Consider the following 20,463-nt stretch of genomic DNA (forward strand, 5'->3'; position numbering starts at 1 on the left):
GAAACGCAATCCTGCCTCCCAAAGAGACATCTGCAACCAAGAGCTCAACTGCCTCATCAGGAAGCTCCCGTCCAATCCGGTGTCCATCAACCAGATCCATGAACCATACAGCTTCTGAATCACAGAGACATCACACTGCTCACAAGGATCAACACCTGTTACGGTGCACAAACAAGTCCTGGAAACTTGATGAAACCTGTCAACCACCCCCTTTGAATCCGGAACCACAAAGCCTGGAGAAACCACCTCCTTCTGCAAGTAAGCACCTGTCACCTGCCTGGCTTTCCGAAAGGTCCCCGTGGAAAGAACATCCTCAACCACTGGAAGTTCTATGTCCCGAATACTATGAGACATCAGAGCATAAGTGACCTGTTCAGCTTCCTTTGACTTACGAACACAAGAACTACCAACATCAGTACTGGAAAGTTCCAGCCAACTGCTGCCATCTACTGGCAAGCTATCCACCACCTGGTCTCGGAAAGCCCGCACCTGTAGCGTATCCACACTTGAGTACCATTACCAGACTGCCACTCATCACAATCCTGAGGACTTGGGAGAGAGAGTGCTGAAAGCCTGTAAACTCCATTCTCCACTCCACCTTCCCAAACCACTTGGCCTGTTGCTTTGTCCCGGAGAGCAACAAAATGCTCATCAAACTCCACCCGTACGCCAGTCTTGCAAACCTGATGCACTGACAACAGATGAAAACCAAGTGCCGGAACATACAACACCTGAGAGGAATGCTTCCCCCCTCTGCCATCGGGAACTATCTCCATCCTGCCCTCACTGTGAACTGGGATAGTGGACGTATCCCTAGTAAGAATATGACCAGAACACCTGCAGAGATCCTGTAAACCGGAACACTTGAGAGGAATGCTTCCCCCCTCTGCCATCGAGAACTATCTCCATCCTGCCCTCACTGTGAACTGGGATAGTGGACGTATCCCTAGTAAGAATATGACCAGAACACCTGCAGAGATCCTGTAAACCGGAACGGGAAGGAGTCATGTGCCTGGAAGCACCACTATCGAGAATCCACTCCCGAGTATCCGTTGCGGAGAGTCCTCCAATCTCCTCCCTGCCTGAAGAAAATGAAACATCGGTGTCCATCACCTCCAGGTGCACAAAAGCCGGAGTCTTCATGATTGCTGCTGAGGAGTCTTCACCCTTCTCGGTCTTCCGCTTGGGACACTGTCTCCAGTAGTGGCCTTTCTCGCCACAATCATTACAGGTCCTCTCTGCCTTCAGCTTCTTGCGGTCACTAACGGACATCTTCTCAGAAGACTTCTCCGACGAAGCCTTCCCCTTGCCCGTGTTACGGCCTTTCGACCGTTGGCCAGTTAAGGCCTCCGAACCTCCACCCTGAGGAGGGTTCGTGAATCGTTCCTCTTGGTCCAGGACCATGGGCACAAGCTTCTCCCACGTGATGGTGCTGAGCTTGCCACTGGTAATCAAAGACGAGTAAAATGCTGAGTACGAAGAGGGCAAATGTGACAGCAACGTTATGGCCATGTCCTCTGACGATATCTCCTTCCCAGTCTGAAGAACTTCCTGCTGAAGAGCCTGCAGCTTGTTAATATGCTCCCGCATCGTCGACGACTTTGCAGGGCTCATAACCCGCATCTGTACTTCCAAGGAAATCCTCTTCATGGGCGATACCCTGTTGTAAAGTGAGGCCAAATGCTGCCATATACCTCTGGCCAGCGTCATGTGCTTTACATGATTGATTACCTGCGGTGTGCAGTTGAGGAAAATAAACGAACGGACCCTGTCGTTGACACGATCCCACATCTGTGTCTGGGCCTCCCGGTCCTTTCGGGTTGACGGTAACTCCCCTTCCTCTACACAAACGACGACGAAATCGGCGAGATCGTAGAACGGATTCCATCATCACCTTCCATATGCCGTAGTTGCTTCCGTCCAACTGACGGTCCACCGGAAACGTGGGGAGTGTCGGGATCTTCACATGTCTCTCGGCCATCTGAAACAGATCTGCCATAGCGGGGATGTACTCTGAAAAGGGTGGGTGCGTGGGAACAAAGAAGGAATAAAACTTGCAAGTGGCTGTCCAGCAAATCAGCCCGCCTTCCTCTTGCACCTTCTCTTCCCGATCAGCCCAAAACAGTCCACCAATCAGCCACAAAACAGTCCCCCTCTTGCTCACACAAATCCCAAGACCTATCTAGAGCCTAGGCTCTGATACCATGTCAGAATACGCAGCGGAGATGATGACCAAATCTGGGAACACAAGAGCAAAAACGCAGGCAGGAAAACAGCACAAGAGAGAGAGAGATGTAGGCGTGTAAATCTGCTCTATATACACAAGAAGATCCCGAGAAATGATACAAATGAGGTATGGGGGCTGAGGACCTATATATACCTCCCTAGAGGGCAGTCGGCCAGTATAAGGAAAAGCCCACGACTGATAAAAAGGTCCACGACTGCATAAATGCAGTCGGCCAGCAATCTGGTGCCCAAAACTGATCAAAACCAGTCGGCCAGCAGAGAGAGTGCCCACGACTGATAAACATCTAGTCGGCCAGCACTGTACTGCTCTTGGCACCCTCTGGCAGCCCTCCCAAGCCTCAGAAAAAATGGGAAAAATAGGGAAAAAATACGGAGTGTGGGGAAAAATGATAAAACACCTCATAAGGGCGGGCACACCCACAACAAAAGCCCTGGTGTATAAATCTAGACAGGAGATGACTTCCAACAGACGTTAGTGGGGATGTCGTAGTATCTAGTCCATACTACGCATGATGGCGTTGATGGTTTATTGTCTTGTGGATGACTATCATGAGGTTATAAATTGCACTTTCTTATAAGGTGAATTTGGGCATGTTCCTAGATTCATCTAGGTATATATAATTACTCATTCATTTAGTAATATAAAGGTGTAATAGATTAGGTAAAGTGTCTCTATTTTCTCATCCTCTCTACTTCTTCGTGTCATCATTGCGCATGTGATTAGTGTTAATCTTTGTTGCTTTGCATTAATCTTCATCAATTAGCTGCCGCATAAGTATGCATGTTACATTGGTATTAGAGCCTAGGGCAGTCCTTAGGTAGAGTTCGTGCATGTTGTATTAGATCTCATATGTAGCCAATAAAAGAGTTGGCTATGCTTGGGGGCATTGCATATTTCGCACCTGCAGAATGCCTATGAGATGAGAGCGAGCAGCAAGCTGGGCAGTTGGGGGCAACAACTGAGGGTGATCACTAGACCACCTAGATTTCTAGTACAACGACGAAAGCAGTGATCAAGAAAATGTATTGTTGATGTAGGTTTCTTGGGATCCTTACCGTCTATCTATTGCACAAAGGAATCCTCATCGTAGGTGTATCCAAAATCGAGGGACTCCCTCCACGGAAAACACTGGTTCTCCTCAGCTCTATCCTAAGTGTCTGAAATCAAAAGGGGCTCCTTCCATGAAATAACTTTTTCTCCTCAAGTGTTATCTTAAATTTTCCCGTGCCTGCAGCAATCCATAATCCCCTTTGAGCTCGGAAAGCTTGGTTTTCCAAAGCTTTGATTGAAGGAAGGATTCATTTGGAAAGCTCTAGGCACTCTCAAGGAGCCTCAAAGCCAAATGGATCAGCCCTCAAGTCTTAAAAGGATCCTTGAGCTTCTTCAAAGTCTTCTACCAATCTCCAAGAGTCGTCAACAGGAATTAGGGAAGCTCCCACTTCATAATCCAGCCCTCCACGATAACAGGGCCTTCTATGCTTGGTTAAAACATACAGGTTCTTAGCAAGTCCAAATGACCATACCTCCACAAGAAGAAGAGAGGGGGGTTGTGCAGCCACCAAAGAGGGAGTAGAGCACCGCACAGCTCTTGGACAGCAACGCGGTCTGTGAGCGTATAAAAGCTGGTCCTGCAGCTCTTGGAATGGCTTTAGGCCTGGTACTTTAGCTCATGCAACAAAAGGGGAAGAACATACAGCTGCAGCTGTGCTAGATGGACCATACATCAGGTAGGTCGAGGCGTAGAGCTGTCATGTAGTAGATTGTCATGGAGAGGTCCAAGAGCAAAAGCGATGGCTTGTGTGAGGGCGGGGTAGCTGGTTGATCCCTGCATGGCAGCCTACGACTTCTCTTTGAGAAGTTCGTGACAAGTGTTGGGCAGCCTTCTACCAAGTGGCAGGGCTGCCCACGCACTTGTTGGGTGCCCATGGCGGTATGCCATCACCCTTGTCCACAAAAGGGGCAACCAAATGTTGCTGTCCATCCTTCGTGTCCACAATGGGACGCCCTCAAAATAGTGGAAACAGTCAAAACATGGTTCGGACCTTTAGCCCCCAGTTTGGGAATTGTTGTTTTCTAAAAAGCTTTGTAGGTTTGAATGTGCTCTTGTTCTTGAGACCATGAGAGTTTTTTGGTACAGTCAAGAAAAGTTTCATATGAATGCATGCACATGTGAGGCCTTGGAGGGGATATAGCAGGTGTTGTACCCTGTTTAAGTAACTTAAGGTGTGCTCAGTTTCTGGACTTTGTGTTTTTTGGTCCTGCTTTTCTGCTATATTAACCATCTTCTTGGTGCCGCAGCTCAACAGTTTGCAAAATCAGAATGCAGCTTTTTATCAGCGGGAGATTGAGCTTCTGTCCAAGCTTTCTTCACAAGAAGCTTTGCAAAGTGAACTGGAGAATGTGAAAGAGGTGCGTATTCTCTGGGCCCTGGAATAGGATTTTTCTCATGGCTTAGGATGCACTGACAACTTCACACCTAGAGCTAACTTCTCAAATGCCTCCTAAACAATGATGATGATGATACAGCAGGATTGCTTCTCTCTCAACTTATCTGAAGCACTGCATGTGAAAATATGCACTGACGATAATGTCTAGCTGCATCATTCACATTGTTATCTTTTTCTGGAGTGGTAACACCTTGGCTTGTTGGCACACAGGAAGGTTCAAATCCTGGCACCTATATATAATTAATCCTTTTCAAATTATAAATGTTCTTACTTCTTTGCTTGCTTACCAAGCAAAGCTCTTCATGGATTTGTAAAACTCAATTTGCACTTTGGGTCCCTTCCATGTGAATACATTGATTTTTGAAATGCTTTGTTTCGGCCCAATCTAGATTAGTTAGTTCGACATTTGATAATTATGGAAAGTCTGTCTAGCAGTGGCACTCGCAGCATTTAAAGTTGATGATATCAATTCAGGTTTTACTTTGAATTGATATTCAGGAAAAGAAAGAACTCGAGCTTGCACTCTCAAAATTCAGTGCTGCTGCCAGTGGTGAAAACTTTTTGAAAAGAATCACCACCCTGGAGATGGAGCTCACAGAAGTTTTGGAGGCAAATAATATGTACAAGATGCAGCTTCAGAGGTATTGAAATAAAATCAAATCTTAGTAGGTTTAGACTTGTGAACTATCAATGCGCACGCAGGGTGTGTGTGTGTGAGAGAGAGAGAGAGAGAGAGTGAGAGAGGTGTGCCAGGGTGACACTGAAAAAAAATGCAAAGGACTTGTCCAAAAGTAATCCTTGGAATGCTAGTTTTGTGATGGATAATCAGAGATAAGAGTAGTGTCAATAACACTTGAGGATCAATCTTAATGATCAGACTAATTACTATCCAGAAAAATCATTAAATAACCGACAAGAGAGGACTGTGAATAGAGTGAAACTGGCCTCTGGCCTCTAAATCTGTGTAAAAGATTATAGCCCTTTTGCTTTAAACCTTTCAACTGAACTATCCTTTGCCTAGGTTCGAGATCCGGAGTTTGATATTTGTCAAGGCTTGTATTTCTTGGAGTTGAGCCCCCGCGATCACAGGAGGCTCCACGATCTGTTCGAGTACCTAGGTGGTTGTTAGACACCCTACGATGAAAGGGTATGTAGAAGATTATGTTCTCAAGTGTCAGATTTGTCAGGTAAATAAAGCTGAACTCTTTAGACAGGCTGGGTTGTTGCATCCTTTGCAAATCCCAGGTAATAAATGGGAAAGTATTTCCATGGATTTTATTACCGGATTGCCAAGAACACATCAAGGCCACGATTCTATTTGGGTTGTGGTAGATCGCTTGACAAAAATGGCTAGATTTTTACCGACCCAGAAGACTATTACAGCTACGCAATTAGCATGGCAGTTTATCGAGCAATTATTTAGACTGTACCATTTACCGCAGGACATAGTCAGTGATAGGGACTCTAAGTTTACGAGTGATTTTTGGAAACTTGTTTTTGAGAAGTTGGAAACAACTTTGAATTTGAGTTCCTCAAATCATCCTCAATTTGATGGCCAGACAGAAAGAGTGAATCAGATTTTGGAGGATATGCTTCGGGCATATGTATCCAAAAGACAGAGTTCATGGGAGGTTTATCTTCCTATGTTAGAATTTGCATATAACAGTACTAAGCATACGAGTACAGGTTTTAGTCCTTTCATGCTTATGTACGGTTTTCACCTAGATCACCTGTTACAGTAGGATTCTCAGGACTTCAGCATGATGCAGCACGTAATTTTTTGCAAGATATGCAAGAAATGTTACAAGTTGCGAAAGAATCTATTAGAAGTGCTCGAGACGGAGATAGGTTTTATTCTAATAGACATCATTCACCCAGAGAATTCTCCGAAGGAACAGTAGTGTATTTGCGAGTTCCGAAAGATTCCAAGACTTTACGGACAGGTCGATCTCCGAAATTATCCCCTAGATACTGTGGACCATTTCGTATTACACGACGGATTGGTTCAGTTGCATATGAATTGGATTTGTGTGAAAGTTCATCCTGTATTTTATGTCAGTAGACTTAAGGAAGTACTGGGTGGAACAGACGAGTTAGTTACTCCTCAAGAAATTATAGATGTCGAGGACATGACATTTGTTCCACACGAACCTGAAAAGATTCTTGGATTTCGTGAAAGAAGATTGCGTCATACGCTTATCACGGAATACAAGATCAAGTGGAAGGATCGTGTTGAGGAGGATGCTACATGGGAGACATTGACTACTCTTTAGAGAGATTACCCTGGCTTTTTAGTGAGCTCAGGAGTGAGCTCTTAAGAGGAAGGGGAGTATGTCATGTGCACAGTGTGTATCTACCGTGTGCGTGTACACGCACACAAGACTAGCTTTGAGGTTTAGGGAAGCTTGGAGCTAGGCAGGTTGATTGGCGAGCTGAGTTAGGGATAGACTAACGGGCGGGCACCCAAGTGTGGACGCCCGATGACCGGCCAAGAACCTATAAAAGGGTGGCCAAGGTTAGTCATTAGTCATATAGAGTCTCGCGTGATTTGTGAGAGCTCTATGGTTTGGAGCCTAGATCTAGTGCAGACGTGCACCTGCTTTACGCAGTCGAGGTCGGCAGCAATCTCGAGGCCCGCGAAGGTAGCTTGGTGGCGGTATGGGACGTCGCGAGGTGGAGATTGGTTGGTACGTCAACCTAGTTAGCTCAGCTCGTGGCTCGGTGGGGACAGCCAACATTGTGGGCTTACCCACGGCTGTCATGGGTGGGAGGTGAGTCAGGCCTGCACCCCCATGTTGTTTGTTTGTTTGCAGGTTTCGAGTCTTGTACAAGGAGCGTTCCACGAGGAGATCTGATGGGGATTTGTCAGGGTGGAACTTAAAATGTGTACCCCACCTGTGGAGCTAGGAGTCAACTGTCTCTGGAGTCCTTTGCTTTTTCTTTCCCGTGTAGGGCTTTGGAGTAAAAGGGTGCAGCCAAAGCCATCCCAACTCCCCTTGCTATCACCAAACCCGCCAAAGTTTCTTGCATAACAACCATTGTGTTAGTTAGGTTTGTAATTTGCTGCTCTAACGAGGTCATCCTTGCCATGAAGTCAAGTTTTGTGACTAAGTCATCGATTGTCACATCCTCATCCTGATGATCAACACCTTGATGAACATTCTCGTCCATCGCTGCATCAGCTATGACAAAAAATAGAGGTCTTTGCTGCTATCACAAAAAAATTTCGCGTGTTTCTTAGGTCATAAGACCCAGACTTGAGATGAAGTACTGTTGAATTCTCCTCTCCCACACGCGAACTCCTCCCCCTTGGAAATTGGTCAAGTTTTAGAGCCCTCTTGTTCAATGGAGAACTTGTTTGTGTGAGAGAAGAAATAGGAAGGCCTCTTTTTATACAAAAAAACCCACCCCCCTTTTGCTTTTTTTTTTTGTTTTTGTTTTCCATGCTTTTGCTTTGTCCAAGCTTGTGTATGCTCTTAAAAAAACAAAGGCTCTTCGAATGAAAAACATCGAATTATGTTAACCCCCCCCGCCCCCCCCCCCCCCCCCCCCCCCCCCGCGCACCTTAACTAGCTGACACATACTTTTCTCATGTGCGTGCCCCTAGCTCTGATACGCTCAGCCAGGTGTACTTGTATCACTGCTGGTTGTGCTGCTTTTCTATGTGCGCCATGTGCAGTTGCATGTTGCGCCAAGCTTGGGCACAGCTGCTGCCCTTGAGTGGCTTGAGCTGGCGTGGTCACCTGGCCTTGCTGGAGCCCGATTGCCTAGCCTTGGCCGCCCCATGGGTGGCTACCTAGCCGGCCTAGGGACATAGAAGCATGAAAAAAAATTCATATGCTTCCCTTGTTCTGGGGTTCACTCATACATGCGTAACAATGGGACAGCAACACCTGGAAATTCAGTTTCTATTTAGTACTTCCCTTAGTGCTAGGCTTCATTATGGCTGAGTCTACCCTGCATCTTCGGAGGTTTGACAGAAACTCAGTACGAAGGGCTTTGTGTGAATATATGCTCTTATGTGTGTGTGTGTGTGTGTGGTGTGCGTGTGTGAGAGCATATGTTGATACAAAGTTCTACACCCACTATTGGGCATTGATGATGTTAGTGGGGATGTCGTAGTATCTAGTCCATACTATGCATAATGGAGTTGATAGTTATTTAGTCTTGTGGGTTGACTACCATGAGTATATAACATGCACGTTCTTGGATTCATCTAGGTATATATATTAAATAAAGCATAACCTTTATGAAAAGAGTACGATGTGGAGAATACACGAGATACGACAATCTTGCCATAGACACACATACCTTCTTAGCTTTCTGTGCTTACAGTGGCTTTGATACCAAGTGTAAAGTCCATCCGTGAATCTCCCTAAACAAAGTTGAAAACCAACGTTAGTCTTAAACCAAATCATGACGTAACAAGCTAGCTTGCCTTCCAACTATACCTTATGTACATCGAACCACCCCCGAGCTAGGGCTAGGGCTCCAGCACAATCCCATAGGCCTGTGTCTAACTCTGGTGTCCCGTAACATCGAAGGCCACCTGAAGTCCTTCATAACAGCAACCTATGTACTTGCCATGTGCACGGCATGAGCATGTGTGCTCTCCTGGTCCAAGCCAAACCGTTAGTGGTGCATCCGCACTACTATGTCTCAAGAATAACCCAAGCCTCACTTATTTAGTGATAACTACGCCATAAATTGCTAACTCGCTATGAAAGGCCATTAAGCTTGTTTTATCAATTCAGGAACCCTAGCCAAGTATCAGCTTGTTAATCCTTGATCTTGGGGCTCCTAACCCCACCCAATTAGTGTCTAATCCATAGATTAGTGTCGAGGTACATAACTATAGACCCTTGGCAACCAACCAAGTTGTTGACCATAAAACTCCGGAATTTGTAATTGCTCCCATCAAGTTTGTCCTTTTGGGACAAAACACCAAATACATTTGCTGCATTCTGTGCCATTTTGCAAAATGCACAACTAACAAGAATTGACAAGAGGCACAAGTATCATGTATGCGACCCAAATATACACTCATGTGCACTGCCAAACACAATGAGCACAAATTGCCACCAAATGTAGTCACATGTACTTGGCTTGTGCAAACGTGTTGCAAGAAGTTGAAGGAAAGAGTGGGGAAAACCTCGATTTTGCACTTACAGATGTAATTTGTTGACACCGGAACAGAGTGTTGTGTGTAGATAGCCAATGCTGGAAAGCTCAAGAACCCCAAAATAAAAAAAGCCCCAAATTCTAGTAACTTTGGTAGCTTCGATTTTGTGTCTGTATGATCACCTCCAAGCATGTTCAGATTTTGTCGACGTGTGACGTACAGAGCAGAGCAAACACACGTGTGAAGATGAAATTAGGGTTCGGTCCTACGATTGTACGAGCAGGTCCTACAGTTCTGAAATTAGGGTTCACTGATTTTGACTGCTTAGGCGAATTCGGGGTGTGTTGTCATGTACCCTAATTGAAAGGTTTGTGTAGATCTGTGCAGAAACCCTGAAACAGAAGAAACCTGTAAACACTAGGAAACCTTTGCTCTGATACCAAATCTGGAATGTAGTGTTAGGGTTTTTGGGGCAATGGAAGCTCGTGCGCACGCGCGCACACAGACACAGGAAACAAGTCTAGTGTGTGAGAGAGAGGGAGAAGTACTTGCACGATATTCACACAATAATGATAAGTGACAAGTACAAGTGATAATAATAAACCTAGTCTAGGTGTCCTATGTCCAGAGGAAAAAACCCGTAGGACAAAAGTGCCCCCGGGATTAGTGCCTGTTCACATGCATCATTACGTATAAGCATATGCCCTCATACACTACTTCCCTTGTACAATTTGGGACAACCACATATGGAGCATTTTGGTGCTCGATGGGGTGCTGAAATTCAGCCCCTAACAGTTGCCAGGTCTCTTTGGCTGAGATTCAGCTCGATTTACAGCTCATAGATCAGCCCATAGAATGAGGCTATTGTGGAAGTCTGAAGATGCAGTGGATGAGGAATGGACAGCCATTTGGGAGTGCAGACGGGTGCCTAGATGGCTGTTGGATACATTACGTGACAAAGGTGGTGCTCCTGAAGGAAAATAATATCCATAGCTCCTGCACAAGGACCCCGCCCATCCTATGAATGTTCCAAGAAACTATCCGCATCGAGGAATGAGACCTACTCGGCGCACCTTCTGCATGGAGGGTTTCTGGGGACGGTTTACAGGGGGCGATTGTACGCAAACGCGGGTGGTTGTAGGGGCGATTGTATGAATACTCGGGTGGTGGTCTTTCTACATATGTCAGTGGCTGGTACTGCCACTGACATATGTAGAAAGACAAGCAAAACCACCTTTAGACTCAAGGAGGCGAGGGACCCATCTCGGTTCCGGTGCTATGACCCTCCTAGCCTTATGCGTACTAGAGGCCAACAATGGGTGACTGTATTACTTAGTCATCTGTCTCCTAGATGGAGGGAGAGAACAGCTTCATGAGAGTGGATAGCGCTGGATGTTAACTTGCAATCCCTCTCACAAGCCCAGGCGACACTGAGGGGGAAGGAGAAGACCGTTGTGTGCTGCTGTTGGGGTTAGATATAGAAGATCAGACAGACTTGGAAGGGAGCCAAAGTCTCTGAGAACTCACTCGAATCCACTGGTAAGCATTGGTAGAGGCCGTAAACCAATGGCTCCCCTCCCCCATGATAGGGGGCACTCAGGAGGCAAGGCAATCGATCATTAGGGAAGCTACGATCGTCATCTCCATTGGGTTAGAAAACTAGTGAATCAGGCGCCGCTCAGAGCCATGCTGTCTTTGTCGGGAAGGATCAAGCGCTATGGGAGGAGGGTGATGGGAATGAAGAGTGGAGGTTGGGGGGAGGAGAAGAGGGAAGGAGGAAGGAGGAAGGAGGAAGCAGGGGGGGTGGGGGGGGATGGCTAATCAACAACCTCGTTGAGCGACATCTGGACAGAGGAATCCTCTTGAACCTCCTGCGGGGTGGGCAGGATTGCCTCATCGTCAAGATCTTAGTCCTGAGGTAAATTCTCATAACAGTTACTAGTAGGTACCATTGCCTCAGGGGTCCCACCAATCTGGCCCTTTGGTGTTAAATATTGATAGTGATTAACGTGGGAATAGACAGGTGCTAGGTGGTTTAAATAAAGCAATTCTATTGTGTTAACAGCGCTACTGTGTGGGAACAACCTCTTAAGAGGATCTTATGTAAGCAATGATGAAGTGCGTTTGCCAAGCAACTTAATGTGCATTGTTGTTGTATTTATCTTGACATTCTTGTGGGGTTTTTTAAAATTACAGTGCTTTTGCCAAGCAGCATAATGTGCATGCCGCTGCCCTAGAGAACCTTGGGAGTGTGGAGCAGGTCATCCATGATCTTGCAGAATTGAAGAGGAAAAACTCGATTCTTGATGATGAACTCGGGGACATGCGGGAGAGGTACTTCAACATGAGCCTTCAATTTGCAGAGGTGGAGGCTGAGAGGGAGGAGTTAGTCATGACAATCAGGACTCTTCGAGGTGTCAAGAAGTTGATGCCATACAAGAGTGTCAACTTCTAGTAAGGATCATAGAGTTCTTTTCAATCATGGTGGTGACCCATTTGTCAGAGGCATTTTATTTGATGTAAATAGGGTCTAAAGGTTACAGTTTTTACAGATTAGCACATGAAATCTTCTTACGTCCAGGTACATGAAGTTTTCTGGTCTCTAGCCTACATGGCATTGTATCCAACTATCTCCATTCAAGGATGAAGTTTTCTGGTCTCTAGTCTACATGGCATTGTATCCAACTATCTCCATTCAAGGCCCAATTGGCATCTTCTATTTTCACAAAAAAAGAGCCCATTTTTTACAGCTGCATCCATCCTTAAGTATTCTGAAGATTGTTTCAAATGCATTCTTTCTTAAATGCATTGCCCGTCTTATAAAAGTTGTGTATCTTTTGCATGTGTATGCGTACGCGTTTTGTACGTGTATGTGTACACGTGTGCAGGCATTAAGTCATTGTTTGCATTGTCTGACCTCTATATTAAAGAAAATCAAATTCTTTGTAAGGTAGTGAACTCCAATAAATAGCTAACAGGCCTAACCAAGAGGGGTGATGGTAAGTAGTTCACGGTGGATTTAGTAAGTACTATTCTTTGCTCCCCTCTCCTCTCTCTCTCTCTCTCTCTCTCTCTCTCTCCCTCTTCCCGGAAACTATTTAATATGCCTACACAAACTACTATGCTCAGCTTAGCATTGTCTTCAAGTCTATAAACGAGAATTCTACAAGCTCACTACTTGGACCTTTACATGATTATGTGAGCAAGAGGGAGAATGCTGCTAACGAGGATGTCACATTTAGAAGTATGAGTGAAGAAGGTATCAAGTTAATCATGCAGTGAATGAAACAATAATGAAGAAAGCACATAAAGGTGTGACAAGAGATTAGTATATGATCACAAAGTGCATCAACAATAAAGAGAGGACAGAGGTATGACAAGAAACTAGAATTGGCATCGACAACAAAGAGAGTAAGCTAATGGGATTGTTGGGTGTTATAGGTAGGCTAGAGAGAATGGCAAGGAGCAACATATACTCCATGTTCTCCACAAAATTGATTTTCCAATATTCTGGCAGCATATACCATCTAAATATTGTAGGGGTGGCTTTACCAGGGGTAGGTAATAAAAGTTGACATGAACAGCTAAGGGTTTGCGGAGCGGGGGGCGGGGGTATGTCCATTTCTAGTGCACATTCTGTAAATGTTGTGGAAGTACACTAGAAATTTTGGGTTGAAATTGGCTTTGAAGCTATAGCCCAGAGGTGGTGTGCTTGTACCTCTCAAAGTGAAGATGGGTGGGTTTGAATTTTACCCTAGTGGCATATAATTCCAATACCAACTCTAGCAATCCAATCCGAAAAAAGCTTTGGGTGTTGAAATTGGATTGAAAAAACCTTGTCCATGTCGTGGGTTGATTCCTATTGCCTTGAGCTAAATGAAAAAAAAGTCGGTGCTCGAAATTCCACCCAAAAAAAAGATGATAAAACATTAAATTCAATTATATATACTCCATTGCAATAATCTACACTTTTAATTTCAGCTTATACACAAGGTCAAGGGCATGGGGCCATATCTAATGGGCTATGCTTATCCATGATCTCAATTTATTTATTTATTTTTTGTTGAACTTGTAATTTTGGATTTCCCTTAGAGAGCGATTTGAGTAGTCGAATGGAACTTGGTGGCATTGGCAACAAGTTTCGAAAGGTTGCAGCCTTCACTCATCCCTTTATAGCCAGTGGGTGAAATCGAACTCAGGTCTTTTGGATTTCTTGGGCAGAGAGCAATTCATAGTAGCCGAGATGCAAGGTTGCAACCTTGACTCATCCCTTTATGGCCAGTGGGTGAAATCGAAGTCAGGTCTTTTGGATTTCCCCATAGAGAGTACGACTCGTAGGAGCCGAGATAGAACTTGTAGTTTTATCCATGCAAGAGATGCAAGGATGTAATGCCAAAAGATGTAATGGTATGGCTTGGGCTATCTTTTCATATTTCATAAGTCACTTATATACATGAGCTCTCATTTTACAATGGATGATCACGCATTCTACAATTGGGGGCTCGATTTTAACTTATCAAATTGCTTGGGCTATCTTTTCATATTTCAGAAGTCACTTATATACATGAGTTCTCGTTTTACAATGGCCGACCGCGCGTTCGATTTTAACTTACCACAATGAAGCACATGCAGGTTCAATACTAGAAACAACCCTAAGTACGTAAATTTTTTATTTTTTTTTTCGAATTGGGTTAGAAATTTGAAAGAACAACATCAGACACGAGACACAGGTGGTAGGAAAAATGCGTAATCTCGAAATTCGTATTTTTGCATTTTTGCTACTTTAAAGTTTAGGTATTTGGTACAACACGATATATACCATCGTGCATGCGCCGTGCATACGCGAGTCTGTGCTCATGCTGGGTCTTTTCGCTTTCATGCGCCAAGCCGTAGATAAATACGCCATTTTTTTCACATTTAATGAGCTCAATTTAATTCGATGTCCACCTCCACGCGTGTGGTTTGTAAGGCGTATCTATCATTGCGATTTTTCATTTAAAATTTGAGAATTTATATTTGATTACACAAAACATCGTGCTTCTCTTGCTTGCTTTGTTTTTGTAAGGACCCCACTTCCTCGTACACAGCAACTCCCCATGAGGAAATGGGTCCTCTGCTCGAAAAAAAAACATTTATGAAAAAAACAAAAACAAAACCAAATCCCCAAAAAAGCAAGTCCCCATGAGGACATGCGTGACCCCACTGCTCGAAAAAAAAGGTTTCAGGTATAAAAAAATGCGAAAGCCCCCCCCCCCCCCAAAAAAAAAGCAAGTCCCCCACAGGAAATGAGAGCTTTAAAAAAAAAAGGGTTTTTATTAATATATATAACTATTGTTCCAACAAAAAACGAAATGGGTCTAGTGCTCATTATATTTAAAAAAAAAACTTAGTAAAGAAAGGGTAACAAAATAATTTGTAACTAGTTGAAAAGGAAACTCCTTAAACTCACCAATCACGAGTTAGGGCAGTGGATAAAGGTGTTGCTTGAGAGTCCCAAGGCATGGGTTCAAGCAATTAGTGCAGCGGATAAAGGTGTTACGTGAGAGTCCCAAGGCATGGGTTCAAGCAGTTAGTGCAGTGGATAAAGGTGTTGCTTGAGCGTCCCAAGCTCATGGATTCGAGCCCACACTTTGCAAGCGGTGGCATGCATGGGTGAATGTGTGTTGTGTTATGCTTTCTAATCCCAACCAATTCAAAAAAAGAGTAACTCCCTAAATTAGTCGGGTTTTTTAAATTTATAACCAGTTTGAAAATGCAAGCATTCTTTTATATATATATATATACCATAGCATTTTCATAAAAAAATCATTTACAGACCTATCAACACTTTACACATTCTTCTCCTGCAATGCTTGGGATACTTGTAGGCTAAACACACAAAAAACTCTGCACATTCCTCTATAAATGATCCACCCAAGTCTTCACTATATAATCTTCTTCCTAAAGAATTACATTTTTTATATTTGCCCTTAAAACAAGGGAAATATAAAAAATTTAGCCCTTTCCAAATAAAGACATTGTTTCACACTTTTCACATCTACCTTTGGCCGTGCAATCCCAACCTATAGCTTTTTTAGTCCTTTACACATAAAGAGACACCGTTTCACACTTTCCCCTACCACACATGCATACCTTTTGATTGGTAATCCCAATTATCAACAGTTAGAATTCTTGAGTATTGCCTGTTCAATCCTTTTAGTGTACTTTTTTACGAGCATTTTGAAAAGTTGCCAATACTTTATGACCATTTTATCTATAAATGGAAATAACCCTGCTCTTGCAAATATTCCAAGGAAGGGGGATGGAATCTTGGAATTTTGGGAAAATTTTCCTCACCCAAGTTAGTGCGCTGGCAAACTTTTTTCAATTGCAAAAAAAGGGGTCATGTTTTTTTCTGAGGAAGGTGTGAAATTAACAAGAAATGGATATACTGGCTTGTGTATACAACACACACCATTGCCAATAATTTGTATAAGGATGCGCATCCACCATAGTCAACAAGGATGAAAGCCAAGACCTCTAGTATAGCACTTGTCCTCTTCTACCAACTGAGCTATTGTCGTGGTTTAAGTGTCATGTTTCTCGAAATGAGTCCTTAAGTTGGGAGAAAGAAAAATACCTCCTCTTCTATCAACTGAGCTATTGTCGTGGTTTAAGTGTCATGTTTCTCGAAATGAGTCCTTAAGTTGGGAGAAAGAAAAATACCTCCTTCTACCAACTGAGCTATTGTCGCGGTTTAAGTGTCATGTTTCTCGAAATGAGTCCTTAAGTTGGGAGAAAGAAAAATACCTCCTCTCAAAAATTTCAAGATTAGAGATGAGTCATAATTATGTCAAAGTGCTGGTCTAAAATACATTGCTAAAAGGGTTTGAGGAAGGCTTAGCACAAACAATTTTTCAAACATTCGATGGGTCCCACCATACAAAGAAGAGATGCCACTTTACCATGCATACACTCACAAAAATTGTTAGCTTTAGATGCAAATAAATATCATAATACATACATACATATATATATGTATATATATGTATATATATATACATGTATATATGTATATGTGTATATATATATATATATGTATATATGTATGTAAAAGTGGAGGAAGGGGAGAATGAATTTGAACTCATGCTCGAACAACTGGAACACCACTAGGCTACTCCCCAACCCCTATATATATATATTTCTTTTCTTTGATGGAGCCTCTTAATACAATTTGCTACCTTACTTTCTTGGGACAAGGGATGATGTTCAATTTCTCACCGAGTAGTGGATACTATCTTTGTTAAGCCCTTTTCTTTTAAGCTCTTCGTTTTTCATTTTTCAATGGGTGTTTAATTTTACATTAATTTTACATTGTGAGAAATCATCTGTATTGCTCTAAATATATCAAATACCTTGTTTGAAAAATTGGACTCCATAAATTTCATAAAAGAAAAAAAAAACTACAATGGATAAGGCGAAACAAGAATTTGATAAGTGGAAAGGGATGCAACACGGAATGGAAGGCAAGCTGATTGTTATGAAGCACTATTCTCAAGTTGGAGACCCTCTAGTGCAGAACTTAAACCTATTGAGTCTGAATGAATTTTTTATAGGTAGGACTACAAAATTTTTTATGGGGTAATCTTCCCAAAGTAGCTTGGAAATATTACACTTTGTGGGTGGGCTTGATCTTCTTGGCCTAAGAGATTTGGTAGACATGATGGTGATTAAATGGAGGATCAAAAGCTATCCAATCCAAAAGAAGATTACACTCAACACTATTGCATAGAGACCCCCATGGGTTTTCCGTCCCAAGATGGAGGACAACCTTGTAACATGGTTATGATTGCAAATCCAATCATAACCCTCATTGGAACCTTTAGGCTTTACTGGAAACGTTAGATTTAAAGCATGCTTATTTCTTTTGGATTCAATGGGGTTCTCCATGGTTTTCCAACATTATACTCATCCTAGCCCTCACTCGTATGCTTCCAAAAAAGGCTTGTCCACCTAGGGGGATGTATGTGATTATCAAAGACACAAATGGATGTCCAAAGCTGAACTCAGAAGCTTAAATCATTCATTCAAATTAAGGTGTGATGTAAGCCCCTGCATTTGTTTGGGGAGGGGAAGATTAGCTATTAACAATCCCTCATTTTAAGAGGGTAAACCCTTCTTAATATCAAGCTTAAATCAAGATGAAGACAACTTAAGTATAGTTTGACAATATTTGGTGACCCCATCATTCCTCCCAAATCATCAGGTTTTGTGTGTTTGATACTTCGCATCTCAAGATGGAATCTCTCTTCGGATACAAGACTATAATGTAAGTATAGATTTTCCAATAGTTGGTCGAGGCTCATTCCTCCTAAATCATCTTCATACTTCACAAGGCCCTTTGGACTGCAAGCTAATATCTGATTGCTGCAAAAGATATACTAATTTCCTCTTATAAGATTTTCTAATCAAGCTTAGGTTAAGCTTCTTATAAAAAGCTTTATGTATTTTTTTTCCTTGTAATAACTTTCAAGGTCTCAATTAAAAAAAAAAGATAAATAAAATTGCACAACTATTCAAGAAAGCAACATGGATGAAATTGCTCTAAATATTAAAGAAGACGAGTGATGAAGGGCGTTGTCACCTAAATTTTGCATATTAGCTTCTCAAGTCTATATACTTCATATATGGTGTGTGGTCTGTGGTTGTAAGCATTGAATGCTATACTTGTACAAAAAAATGAGCCAGCCATCTCTAGACTCATTGCTAGTTTGATTCTCGCAGTTGAAGATTAAACCCTGCATGGCTTGATGCTTAGCTCGGTCATACAAAGATCTTCGAAGACTCTCTCTAGATCCTCGCCTTCCAAACCAGATTCTTCCTCCAACTGCGGTTGATTGCAATCATTACTGAGTTAGCAGCCATTAAACCTTAATCCACGAGCTTAACTACGTACCAAACCATTAGAATTAGTACACATTTCGTCTGTACCAGCACTGTTAAAAACTAACCATTAGCAAAGCATGCAATGTATATTAATTAGTAATTAACGATTAGCCAAGCTTAAGAGCATCACAAACAGGTTGGCAGCCATGAATGAAAAGCTAGCAACCATTGATGAACCATGGTAGTTAACTACCTCTAGAGAGTGGGTTAAGCCCAAATTCATGATTAGGGTACTACTCAAACCATGCAAGGGACTCCCACGAGACTTCCAAGAGAAATAATTAAGATTTGAATTGCATAGGCACTGATTAGCAACGGCTTAAACATGATGCGAGGGTTAAGACGAGGATTAGCAAGCAAACAAGCAGTACCTTGCAATGTATGCAGTGGAAATCAGTCTCGCTGTTTGTGGCGAGGGTGGCGTTGACAACCTCTATGTTGTGGGTGAGAAGAGTTTGCATTATTGCCGGCCAGAAGCCTTTCTTTTTGGGGACGTTGATGGTGATGAAAGCATCAACCCCATTAAACACACGAGCTGATATTTGAGCAGATAGCACATTGAGCTCATTCCTTGGCGTGTAAGGGTTTGATTTGTTGCCATTCCCCATGCTGATTAGTAAATTACGCTAGATAATCCAATCCCTAACCCTGCTTAACAAAATCACACTCTCGCTTAGCACAACAATCAAATTTCCCTAACGCAATTGTACTATAAACATGCATGGGATTTTACTAATCCCCTTACAGCCATATTAATAAATAGCTAACACCATGCACAAAACCTCATGGAGCCAACTAATAATAATAATTAAAAGCACATAGCTAGCACTATGCACAAAACGTCACAGAGCCATAATAATAATTAGAAACAAATAGCTAGCACCACGCACAAAACGTCATCCAGCCATAACAATAATTATAAGTATAGCTCATCATAAGTAATTCCATTTAATGCGTTAATCGCAATTATCATAAGGATAAACCTGACCTAATACCAGGATTATGCAACAGCTAACACTACGCACAAAACCTCATCCAGCCATAGCAATAATTATAAGTATAGCTGGTCAGAAGTAATTCTACTTGATATGTTAATCACAATTATCATAAGGATAAACCTGACCTAATACCAGGATTATGCAAGGCTGACCTTATATTGAATCACTTAAGCTCGTTAATTAGTATAATCTAACTCCTGGCATATGCAGACAACTATGCTTTGCAATGGAAGCAATTGCGGCCTCTAGTTAGTAATTAAGAATATCACAAGGATAACCATAACTTAATATAAGCATTACAGAGAGCTAAGCTTATGCTGAGCTTACCCAAGGCTAAACTATGTCGCTGCTTTTACTCTCTGAAGAAAAAAACAAGTAGCTGCAGGTTGTTGGGGGGACCTACAATTCATATATATAGAGAAAAACAGGCGCTTTTGAGGGATTATTTGAAGCTAATTAAAGCCCAATTCGCAGCTTTAGATGATTAAACATAATTTGGAAGAAAACAAATGATTTGAAGAGAGCGAGCTCATTCCGCCGGCGGCCGGCGCGTTTTATTACCGGCCGTTAAAGACGCCGTCGATAGCTATTTAGAGGCCCCCGGCGCCGTTAGATTTAATGGCCTCGAGCCGCGTTACCGCCGTCCGGACTCCGTTAGAGCCGCTGAATCCATCAAATCGTCTTGAAAGTTGAATTATATTATAATAATAATTCAGTGAAAAA

General features: G+C 42.8%; 2 protein-coding genes across 2 annotated transcripts in view; one reads left to right on the top strand and one right to left on the bottom strand.

Moving 5' to 3' along the window:
• LOC147604204 (uncharacterized) overlaps positions 1–12,476 on the top strand; it is a 39,623-nt gene extending 27,147 nt beyond the window's left edge. The window contains exons 8-10 of the mRNA XM_086795533.1: positions 4,547–4,657; positions 5,194–5,336; positions 12,014–12,476. Of these exons, the coding sequence (XP_086651659.1) occupies positions 4,547–4,657; positions 5,194–5,336; positions 12,014–12,272 (513 nt within the window). The 3' untranslated portion in view covers positions 12,273–12,476. The remainder of the gene's footprint in view (positions 1–4,546; positions 4,658–5,193; positions 5,337–12,013) is intronic.
• Positions 12,477–18,393: 5,917 nt separating this feature from the next.
• On the bottom strand, positions 18,394–20,208 carry LOC147604205 (uncharacterized). The gene is made up of 3 exons (XM_086795682.1): positions 20,068–20,208; positions 19,114–19,390; positions 18,394–18,683 (listed from the first exon to the last, which is right to left on the bottom strand). The coding sequence occupies exons 2-3, from the start codon at positions 19,348–19,350 to the stop codon at positions 18,588–18,590; spliced, it is 333 nt and encodes a 110-aa protein (XP_086651808.1). The 5' UTR covers positions 19,351–19,390; positions 20,068–20,208; the 3' UTR covers positions 18,394–18,587.
• Between the last annotated feature and the right edge of the window lie 255 nt (positions 20,209–20,463).

Source organism: Cibotium barometz, chromosome 62, assembly GCF_041138505.1.
Source record: "Cibotium barometz isolate CiBa-2024 chromosome 62, ASM4113850v1, whole genome shotgun sequence".
Classification (NCBI taxonomy): Eukaryota; Viridiplantae; Streptophyta; class Polypodiopsida; order Cyatheales; family Cibotiaceae; genus Cibotium; species Cibotium barometz.

Coding starts and splice junctions, on each gene's coding strand:
- LOC147604205 (XM_086795682.1), bottom strand. CDS start 19,350: ATGGGGAATGGCAACAAATCAAACCCTTACACGCCAAGGAATGAGCTC. Junction 18,684..19,113: donor TCCACTGCATACATTGCAAG/GTACTGCTTGTT, acceptor AATCAACCGCAG/TTGGAGGAAGAATCTGGTTT.